Here is a 12,010-nt window from a genome sequence, read left to right as displayed (position 1 = left end):
AAGGAGGAACAATCTCCTCCTGTACCAGTCAGATCTGATTTGACTATACACACAAAAAATAATGAAATAAAATAAATTTAAAGAAAAAAATAAATATAAAAAATGTAGGGTGCAGGCATTCCATTTTCCTCAGCTGCTTCTCACTTCTGATTGTTGCCAATTTCATCCAAACAAACTCAGTCCAATGAGCTTCAGAAGTTAATCATTTTAATTAACTGTTGTAGAACCAACCCATAGCTGACTCTCCAGCTGGTTTTCAGAGGCAGTTAATTGCAGGGGAGGAGTCTGTCCATCCTCCTGCAGAGCAACTGGTGGATTCAAATCACGTGTCTTTGGGATTGCATGTCAATTCAGAAAGTGGAGTATCTGTAAACCAAAAGGCAAGACTTCTCCTCTAAATTCTGTTTCACAGTTTGCTTTGTACTTCCAAGGCAATATAAGCATTTTAATAGCAATGAGAAAACCATCCCTTACTCTTAAAGTTTGCAAAGCAGAGGAATCGAAATTTGAATCTTTCTATTCCCACATCTCTGAGGATACGTTAAGAAACCATCTTCTCTGCATTTCTACCTTCTTGGTATCAAAGAGTTTGCAGAAGACATGTTGAGTTTTTTGAAAATGTTATGATTGTTGGAAGTTTGAAGGTAGAATGAGAATGGGGAAAAATAAGAAGTTGGCCTATTGTTTCAGAACATGTCAGTGGTCACTGTAGGCTTCAATTGCAGATATATATTGATGCCATTATCATAGACAAATGATTACTAGGAGAAAATGATATCAATCTTCCTCTGACTTTACTAATGTAACAGATTTGGTTTTTGGGGCTACCTTTGCAAATGTAAGATGTCCTTTAACAGTGACAAAATTGGAAAAGGAAAGCAAGAATATTTTGTGTTTTTCTTTCTAGTTAACAATGGGACAAATTAAAAAGAAATTATTAAAACATCTTAACAAAAGAGTTGTACAAAGCATTTTATATAACTCATTCAGTGACCAATCTCTCTCAAAATTACATTAGTAGGTCAAGTTCTATGGGTTTTTAATACACATTTGTGCCATTTCCCCACCTCCATTTTCAAACCAGAAACAATTTCCTCAGCCTAGACTACAGATTGACGGGTTTACTCTGAAAGTGCTTTACTAATTGGGATTATTTATCAGTTTAGGAGATGCATGTCTCAAAACTTAACAGAAATTGAACTTTCAGGAATTAACTTGCAAGGTTAATCTTTTGCCAGGGGATATTGTGCTACTGTTTTCTGAATGTTTCCTTTAAGCTTCAATTTCCAGCATTTTCTTTTACCGGAATGGTCACTTGACTGTTGAACCTCAGAAATAACTTCCATTTCCAGGGTTTACTCATTTGATATAAACCTCTGGTCAAGCATTTAGTTTTTTAGAGTGGCCATGTTTTGCTTTTGTGAGGGAAGGTAGGGCTAAAATGAATCCAGGTGATGTTACTAAATGACTATCCTTGGGTTAAGTGTCCTCACAACAGATAAGACAATTCTCTGAAATTATCACCACAAAAATTCATCAGTGGCCACTACATCTTAATGATATAACCAGTTTCAAGATTTCCAGTGTTTTCTGTGAGAAGTCCTTATGGTTAAAATATTGAATATACTTTACCAGAGCCTTCTGTTCTGGATTATCGAGGGTTAGACTCTGATTTTCAATGATAGAGATTTTCTCCACTATCTGAAGATTCTTGGTTTGTATTCAAGAACAAAACAGTAAGTACTGTTTAAAAGTGTGTGCATGAGAGTTACCTGTCAATTGCTAAAGCTATTAATTTCAGTATGAAGGGTGAGTATCTAATTATTTTATTGGGACGCTCTTAGATGCCACTATTCTAGAGCCCTTTTCCTTTTGACCATCAATATCCCTGAGATGAATCCTTTGATTTCTTGTTGGTTGAGTATGTCTAGCTGCCAAGGCTTTAGGACCTGAACTAGAGTAAGAAACTTGGAGTTGGTGGATGTGTTTTCAGGGTCTAGTTTGTAGATAGACAGGTAATCGTATGATTTTGAATGTAACTCTTCTCTCTCACCTTTTGCTGTGATGAGTGCTTTCTATTTCATGGGACTCTAGTGGCCTAATAGTTAAAGGCTGTGCTGCAATCCCCAAGGCACACAGATCAAATCCACCAGCTGCTCCAACGGAGAAAGATGGACCATCCCATATGATTTACTGTCTCTGAAAATCCTCTGGAGGATTAGCTGTGAATTGTTTTCAACCAGACAGCCCACAACAACAGTGTTGCCTATTTAGAGCTCCACGGCCCTTCAGATTTGACTGCCTCTCAGGATATTCCTCCTTTTGGAAAATATGTGAGTACTCCTTTTATAGGAACAGGGAAGATCCTTTGCATCTTTCATTCATTTTCTTCCTCCTCTTTGTAATTTTGACTCACTGTTGTTGTTAGGTGCTGTTGAGTTTACTTTTCATAGTGACCCTATGAAGAACAGATGGAAGCCTTGCCCTATCATGAACCATCCTCACTATCTCCACCATGATCAAACCTAAGGTTGCAGTTACTAGATCAAAGCATCTCACTGAGAGTGTTTTCTTTCACTGACCCTATCTCTGCTTTTCCCAGCATGATGTCCTTTTCCAAGGACTGACCTCTCCTGATAACATGGGCAAAGTATGTGAGACAAAGTTTCACCATCCTTACCTCTAAAGAGCGCCTTGGTTGCTCTTCCTACAATACAGCTTTATTTGTTCTTTTGGCAGTCCATGGGCTATTCAGTACTCTTTTTCAACACTATAGTTCAAAGTCATTAATTATCCTTTACTTGTAGTTTTATTATATTGGGTATTGGAAAACAGAAATGCATACTTTTTAAAAAAATAATATTTTTAACCACTCCCATGGAATTTTAGAGGCTTTGGGTTGTTTTTACAAAATTTAATTTAAAATGTACTCATATTTTAATATCTATGCAGTATTTTTGGGAGTTCTGGTGGCCAAGTGGTACAGAGTTATACTTCAAACCAAAGGCATGCCATTTAAATCCACCAGCTGCTCTGTGGGACAAGAATGGGAAATCTCTTTGTTTGATTAACAGCCTCTGAAAGCCAACAGGAGGGATGGGTATGAGTCAGTTTCGACTTGATGGCACATAACTGCAGCAACAACAACAACAACAACAACAACAACGCAGTGCTTTTTAACTTGTCATAAATTATAACTTGGTTTTGAAGCAATTCAGGATTACACCAGTGGCTGGTTCAGTTAAGGATCTTGTCATTTATTTGGAATGATTCTGCCAACAGGAGACAGGTTCTATTTTGTTCCAATTTTTGTGCACGCTGTATCTATACAGCAACAAAGAAAGTAGCTACACTAGCTAATACAGTATTATCATATTTATCACGGAAAACAGGCACAGATTTATAATGACTCTACCTTCTCACCATGTGCTTACTATTTCAAACTTGAAGATGACTTAGTGTGATTTTGGTCAAGGGAAAAAAAAAACACAAACCATCATGAAGAAGTAAATAGAAATGCAGCAACTGCTACTTCTGACTAGGTACAATTCCCCCCTTGGAGTCCTTGTTTTTAACCAATTATCTATGAAGATAAGAGTTTTAATTTCATTACTAAAGTTCCTTTCAAATTGGAATTCTGTGAAGTATGATAGGAAAGAAGGATAAAAGAATGGGAATCTAAGTTAGATTAGTTAGCTATGTATCTACCAAGGGACAAACTCTCTGGTTGTAAGCAACAGAAACCAATATGGCCTTCTTATGCAGAAATGCAAATTACAAGCAGGATAATTAGCAATAAAATCTCTGCTAAGACATGGCAACTGGTCTTAGAAAATGGTCAGAAACTGTAAGAACGCAAGCAGTGTAGAAGTCAGTCAGCACCACACCAGGAACAACACGACGAGGACAACTGCCATGTGTCTTTTATCATAAACACACACTTGCTGGTGCTGCCATTGCCATAGTGAATGATTTTTCAGCTCTCCCTTCATCTTTGTGTGGTTGTGCTGGATCTCATGTCTGTGTCTTAAGAGATGATAACAGAAAATTCATGTTTCAATTCAACATCCGTAATAGACTCTCTTTTTCAATGGTTTGAGATGTTAGGTAGTAAGGCTAAAAATGAGAGTTATGCTCTTCCACCGGAGGCCTACATGCTGCCGTTGCTGCTGCTGCCAGGTCTCTAGTGATCCCAGAGAAGTTCCAGCACATTTTGCGAGTACTCAACACTAACATGGATGGGCGGCGGAAAATAGCCTTTGCCATCACTGCCATTAAGGGTGTAGGGCGAAGATATGCTCATGTGGTGTTGAGGAAAGCAGACATTGACCTCACCAAGAGGGCAGGAGAGCTTACTGAAGAGGAGGTGGAGCGTGTGATCACCATTATGCAGAATCCACGCCAGTACAAGATTCCAGACTGGTTCTTGAACAGACAAAAAGATGTGAAGGATGGGAAATACAGTCAGGTTCTGGCCAATGGTCTGGACAACAAGCTCCGTGAAGACCTGGAGCGACTGAAGAAGATCCGTGCCCACAGAGGGCTATGCCACTTTTGGGGCCTTCGAGTTCGAGGCCAGCACACCAAGACCACTGGCTGCCAGGGCCATGCTGTGGGTGTGTCCAAGAAGAAATAAGTCTGTAGGCCTTGTCTGTTAATAAATAGTTTATACACCTAAAAAAAAAAAAGAGAGTTACAGGACCTTGGACAAGGTTTAAGTGACCTGGATTTCAGGGATTTCTTCTGCAAATTGAAGACAATTCATAGATGAATATGTATTGCGAAGATGAATTCAGAAAACATATGTAAGATATTTTAACAAGAATGTGGAACAAGTTGAGGGCTCAATAATATGTTGCTGTAGATTTTTATCCAAATACTGTAATACAATATTTATTATTGTTTCTATTTCCAACTCCTTCCTAATCTGACCAAAGGTATGTTATCTGTCTCTGTAACTAAAGGCCTCCAGTTCTCAGACACAAATAATTAGACTAATAACTATAATTTTCTGTGCCCTTACTACCTGCCAGTGACTGTACTGAGTACTTTACATTTATTCACTTGTATAATACGATCCACAATTTCTCATTATGTAGAACTGCACTGGGGTTTAGAGAAATATGTATTGTGGCCATCATCGTGGGCCCAACAGAAGAAATGAGATTTTTCTTATTCTAAATCCTGTTCTCTCAACTCTTCCTCACTGTAACCTCTACTCTTTCCCAAATAGGTGAGGGTTCTAATCACCAGCCACATTTGCTTTCCCTTCCTCAGTGCTCTGAGTGTTAGCTCAGCTTCATTGGTTTGGAAAATGAGAATCCTAAGGTGCCCCCCAAACATCAGATTTGAGACACTAAACCCCTTCAAGGAAGATCCTTGTCTTTTTTTATTAGACATTAGGCTTTTAAAGACAGGAGACAGCATTATTCCACTTCAATCTCTTTCATTTAAAAACTAAAAGTTAATGGAAATTTATTGAGGGTTGGTTTTTTATTTTGTTCACTCATGTATATAGAAGAGAAGGAAAATACAATTTGAAAAAATCTTTAGTATAATTAGAAATAGCTTAGGATAAAATATTTTTTTATTAATGAAAAGATTTCAAACTATCAGATTAAATTTGCAGTTCTCTGTTCCTTCTTTAGAAAATAACTTTATTTTTAAATAAATTGTTAATTTTTTAATATTATGTAAAATTTTAAATGTTTGGTAGGCTGAACATTTCCTAATAACCATTATAAAAAAGTTGAAAATGACATTAAATTCTTTCACTAATGAACGAAAACACCTAAGGGCCAAGTATATCAAAATAACATTAAAAGTAGGGAATTGAGAAATTTTTCTAAAGAAATTTGAATCTTAAGAAATCATATGTACACAATCATTCCTAACCTTTAGAAATTATATGTACACACATTTAAAATTTAAAGTAAAGTGATTCCTAGTGTGATACAGAGTCAAGACAGAACTTTTCAAATTTAATCTGTGTATGAATCACATGCAGATTATTTTAAAAATACAGATCCTGATTCAGGATATTTAGGGGGTTCCTGGGAGGTTCAGATTGCACTTAACTTCATTATTATTGTTGTTAGAATTACTTAGTTGACTACAACTGCTGTTAACTCTACGAACCCTGCCCTAAACTTAGCCCTCTTCATGAACCCTGTCATGTTCAAGCCCATTGCTGTAGTCACTGCATCAGTGAACCACTAGGCTGAAAAAGGGGGCTCTGGTGGTACAGTCTGTATGTAATTGTGCTGTTAACCTCAGGACTGGGGGTCTTCAGTAGTTCTAGTTCCCCAGCAACTTCTCTAGAGGAAGATGGACAGTCTCCTCCCATTGCTATTTATATTCTCAGAAATCCAGTGGAGGTTTACTATGAGTTAGTACCAACCCCACAGCAATGTCTTGTGACTAGTCTAAAAGAAGAAAGGACTGTGAAGTAGTTCTGTAAGTTTACAGCAAAGAAAACCTTCTAGAGCAATTCTATTCTGTAACATACAGGTTATATCATGAGTCAGAACTGACATATTGACAGTAGATTTGGTTTGTTCTTTTGGAGGTGATCCTTGAGAGTTTACATTTCTAAAAAGTTCCCAGGGTTGCTCATACTGCTAATCCCTTGACTACACTTTAAGAAATAAGGGCAGATGTTAGTAATTAGCTGAGAAGGGAAACTTCACCTCATGGCCAGTGTGCTTAGTTATTTATTATTGGTAGTTAGTGACAGCAATTAATTATACTATTACATCTTGGATGCTAAGAGTTAAAGATGGCAGTTAGAGTAACCATATTGTAAGGGAACAACATCAGAGACTCTGATGGAAAAAAGGCAAATAAAGTTTATTGAGGAAAACAATGGAAACATCCATTGATGTCCAACAGAGTAAAAGCCCTGCTCTCCTGGAGCACAAGGCAGGGTACATTCTTACATTGCTGAATTAGAAACTAAAGGTTACAAAATTCAAATTAGCTGAAAGGGTATCAGAAGAGTCAAAGGCAGAATACCTAGAAGTGAGAATTTGGGAGCAATGAATCCAACTGGGATTAAATGATTGGTTATAGGTACATGCCAGGGCACTCCAGGTACCGTGTACAGAAAGAGTCTTTCTGGGAAACTATTCTACTACAATTATGTCTGTTTCTGGAGGACGACTCTAAAGATCCAGAGAATTATATATCTTGCATCTACTTGTCTATACTGACAAAAATCCTTTGTTGTTGCTGTTGTTGTTAAGTGCTATTGAGCCCTTTGCAACTCATAGTGACTCTACGTACAACAGCTCTGACCCCTGCTCTATCCTATGCCAACCTCATCATCTCTGACACACCCACATTCATTATTCCAGTCACCGAGTCAATTCATCTCATCCAGGGTCTTCCTTTCTTGTCCCCACCCAAGCATGATGCCCCTCTCCAAAGACTGGTCCCTCCTTACAACATGCCCAAAGTATGTCAGACAGAGAGCTTCAGAATCCTCGCCTTCAAAGAGCATCCTGGTTTCTCCCTCTCTAGGATGAACCTGTTTGTTCTCCTAGCAGGCCATGGTATATATACAATACTTTTCTCCAGCACCACAACTCAAAGGCATCAATTCTTCTTCTTTAATTTCTAGTCATTGTCCAGCTTTCTAATGCATAGCAAGTAATTGTTAAGACCGTAGCCTGTATTAGGCACACCTTGCTCTCCAGACTGACAACGCTGTTCTTCAGTAATCTGTTGAGGTCACTGACAGCAGATTTTCTTAATGCATTTCGTCTTTTGATGTCTTGGATGCTAGTACCAAGAGTTTTGATTGTAGAGCCAAGAATACTGAAGAAATAGATTGTATATACTGCACAGAGCAGGTCTCATAGGAAAGGAATGTTGTACTTGAGGGATACGGTCCAAGGCAGCACTGAGGTTAAAGGGATATCCATGTGGTAGGACAGTTTTTGAAAATCCAACAGAGATTCCATTGTCATACCAAGAGTGAAAATGGAGTTGAAGCATCACTTTTTAGACTGTCTTCTTTACACACAAACCAAGTGCTTCTGATTTTAGACTCGTACATGCATTATTCTACCTATATGTTGAACAGTGAGAGAGGAGAAAGAAATGGTTATTTATAGTTCACTCAGAAACACTATTTCTAGGACTTGATGTGAAATGTCTCATTCATTCCTATTATATGTCTGTCATTAGACCTCAGAATCTCATTTTCTTCAGATGAGAAAATAAAGACTCAGAAAAAGTACATTTTCCAACATAGCTAGTAAAGATGCAGTCAGGGTTTGAACTGTGGATTGCCTGACTTGACTCCCAATGCTTTTCCCAATTTACCATATATTGAGTACATCTAGACAGATCACAGTTTCTTTTTGCATCATTTGCTATAAAAACAGCAATCATTCATTGCAGTCAAGTTGCAGCCAACCCCCAGCTGACCCTCTAGTGGGTTTTTGGAGGCTGTAAACCACACCGGGGAATCACATCTATCTTCCTCTTACAGATTAGCTAGTAGACTCAAACTGCCAACTGCTGGGATGGCAGTTCAACTCCTTACCCACTAGACCACCAGAGCTCCCTACTATATCTTTAAAGTTTTGGTGTTGGGTTTGTTGGTTTTTTTTTAAATTTTGTTTTTTTAAAAAGGATCAAATATACTTTAAAAAACACAAATTTGTTCATTAAATTCTCCTCTTATATATCTTCCTCCTCATTTCATTCAGGATGTCAAAATTGTTCTTTACTCTGAACAGGCCTTTATGCTTTGTGCTGAGCTGACTGACAAAGCCTTCTGATTTAAAAACCATCCCATTCCTCTCTCCACAAAGCTCCAACCTTTGATCTTCTCTCAGGAGCAATTTCCAATCAGTTCTTTTTTCAAAGCTTGTAAATGTTTGGTATTCAATCCTACCTAGGCTGTTTCCCTCGCCCCAAAAGGAGAGGTTGGGACCTTCAATTCCCTATTGTCATTACTGTTCTATTGGAAGTCTTAGAGTAGGATTTGGTTTTCTATAGTGAAGACGAAATTAAATAAAACACACCTTATGCTCTAGCTGTGTTTGTGCTCTCTTAAACTAAGTAGAATTTTAACAATTACTTAGTTCACTTGATCTCTATAGGCCAAGTTAAATTTGTTTGCTTGTTTGGACCACTTTACCCAGAAATATCGTCAACATGATTTAAATTAACTATGTTTTTTGCTGAATCACTTTACCTCATTATAAAAACTTGCAAAAAATTCTGGCAGTCTACTTGACAGTACAAATGGTTGATGTGGTATACTGCTAGCCAAAAAGAGAGAGGCTTGAGGCCACCCAGAGGCGACCCAACACCTGATAATCCAAAAAGCCCAACCTTTTTTTTTTTACACTTTGTATTTTTTCACTAATTTATTTACAAAATTCTAATACAAATTCGAACAAATCCTTTCAATTTCCCTCACCCCGCCCATCAAATTGTACAATCCAATGCTTAATCCCCTTTTCCCCCTGTACATCCATATCCCTCTGCTTCCAGTCTTTCCCACCCCTTCTGGCTCTTTATACTCATTCTACAATAATGGTCTTATACAATATTTATCCTTGTGGGACTGAGTTAGTTCATTCAGCATAATGCTCTCCAGTCCCTCTGAAGTTAGGTAATAATTTACAAAGTTGTTGCTCCTGCATGCTGCATAGTATTCTATTGTGTGAATATACCATAACTTCAACCTTTGCAAACATGTGGAACTTAGTTCTTCCCTTCCATGCATGTAACGAATTTACTGAGCAATGATCTTCCTGCCTCTCTGTTTTTGCCTTGTAATAAATAGAAGACTGAACAAATGAATCACGTAGAACTATTTCTTAAACCTTTTATAACTTTTATATAGAACGAGCAAAGATGTAAAGTCAGTAATGTGAATTTGGTTTGGAAACTCTAGTGTTCCTCTTCTTTTGCCCCTTACTCATCCTGCTTCCTGAAAACCCCTTTCAGTTGTGCTTGGTGATGATCAGTGGAGGCTGGAAAATTGCATTCATGACTATTTTTTGTTGTTTTGTATTTTTTAAATTATTAATTTCAATGAAAATTTACAGAGATTTGGATTTCCATTCATTCATTGTTGCACTTTTGACCATTTTTTAACTTTTAAAAAATAATATTTAATTGTGTGTTTAGTGCAAGTTTACAGAGAAAATTAGTATCCCATTTGACAATTTCTATAGAAATATGTTAGTAACATTGGTTACAATGTGCCAACATCCTCTTTGTGTTCTGGGTTTTCTGAATCCAGTATTCTAGTTTTCCTTCCCTCTTACCATCTTTGCATTAGTATATTTGATGTCCTGTGGTGTCATATGTTGTTGTTATGTGCTGTCAAGTCACCTGTGACCCATAACAACTCTATGTACAATAGCTCTGAAGCCTTCCCTGTCCTCAGCCAGTCTGAGTAGCTCCAATACACCTACTCCCATTGCCCTAGTTACTGTGTCAATCCATCTCATCTGGGGTCTTCCTCTCCTGCATTGTTCCTCCACTCTTCCAAGCATGATGTCTTTCTCCAAGGATTGGTCTCTCTGGGTCACATGCCCAAAGTATGTGAGATGGAGCTTCAAATTCTTAGCCTCCAAGGAGAAACTTGGTCTCACCCTCTCCAAGACAGACCTATTTGTTTTCTTGGCAATCCATGGCATGTTCATGACTCTTCTTCAGCACCACAACTCAAAGGCATCAGTTTGTAGATTTTTTTTAAATGAATCATCATATTCACAGGTTAACATACTTTATTTTGTGTGCCAATCTGTTTTGCCATTCAAGGTGACTTCAGGGAAAATTTTTAATTTAAGATTTAAAGAGTATCTCAGAGAGACCATCACAAGGAACTCTATAGTCTCAACTATCCCAGAAAGTCTGGACATTTTAAGAATTTGAATTCTGTACTATAGTTTTTAACTTGTCTTATCAGAATTAATCTGCCATTACCCTGATCAGAATAGTTGATAGTGGTAGCTAAGTTCCATCTAGTTCTTCTGATGAGCCATGACCTGTGTAAACCCTCAGTTCCTCTGACTGATTTCTCTGAAGATGTTGGTATCCTTCTTTCTCTTTTAATGAGTTGTTCTTGTTATGTGCCGTCAAATCGACTATGACTCATAGTGACCCAGTCTGAATCTTGTTCTATCATGAACCAATCTCATTGTCTCTAACATAGCTACTCTCATTCCCCAGTTAGTGTGCCAATCCCTCTCATCCAGGGTCTTCCTTTTGTGTTCTGTCCCTCCATCCTTCCAAGCATGATATCCTTCTCCAAGGACTGGTTCCATCCAGCTACATGCCCAAAGTATGCAAGAAAGAGTTTCAAAATCCTTACCTCCAGGGAGCAGCTTGGTTTCACCCTGTCTAGGACAGACCTGTTTGTTCTCTTGGCAGTCCATGGTATGTTCGATACTTTTCCCCAGCACTGCAATTCAAAGACATCAGCTATTCTTTGGTCATCCTTGGCCATTGTCAAGCTCTTGATGCATAGAAAGTAATTGCAATAATTGCAAAGACCTAGATCAGGTTCACATTAGTCTCTAGACGGAAATCCTTGCTCTTCAGCACTCTGGAGAGGTCCTAATGAGTAGATCAATAATTCACTTTACTTTTAAGATTAACTCTTTATTTGAACTGGAGTATCTAAACTTTGAAAAAAAGATATTGATGTTCTTGAGGTTGAATTGTGCCATTGATTTAGAACTGACTCACAGATGACCCTCCAGGTGGTTTTCAGAAGCTGTAAATTGTACGAGAGAAGAATGCCCATTTTTCTCGCAAAGAGCTGGTAGATTAAAACTGCATGTCTTGGTGTTGGCAGCACAATTCCTTACCAACAAGTGCTTATTAGAAGTATTAGAATTTATGCATTTTTTTTAAAAATTCAAGTATCCTAATTGAACCAACTGTACTGCCTAAAACCAAGTTATAGTATCTTGAGTTAACAGAATCTTTCAAATGAAGGATAGAAAAGTTAAGACTCAAATCCCTATGCACATCC

General features: G+C 37.8%; 1 protein-coding gene across 1 annotated transcript in view; it reads left to right on the top strand.

Moving 5' to 3' along the window:
- Positions 1–4,636, top strand: part of LOC102871500 (40S ribosomal protein S18-like) — a 6,677-nt gene extending 2,041 nt beyond the window's left edge. The window contains exon 2 of the mRNA XM_006889055.1: positions 4,149–4,636. Coding sequence (XP_006889117.1) covers positions 4,149–4,636 — 488 coding nt within the window. The remainder of the gene's footprint in view (positions 1–4,148) is intronic.
- The last annotated feature ends 7,374 nt before the right edge of the window (positions 4,637–12,010 follow it).

This window comes from Elephantulus edwardii, unplaced genomic scaffold (assembly GCF_000299155.1).
Source record: "Elephantulus edwardii isolate Elephantulus edwardi_28Jun2011 unplaced genomic scaffold, EleEdw1.0 scaffold00074, whole genome shotgun sequence".
In the NCBI taxonomy this organism is placed as follows: domain Eukaryota; kingdom Metazoa; phylum Chordata; class Mammalia; order Macroscelidea; family Macroscelididae; genus Elephantulus; species Elephantulus edwardii.
The sequence above is the reverse complement of the archived record's forward strand: the minus strand, read 5'-3'. Positions and strand labels throughout refer to the sequence as shown.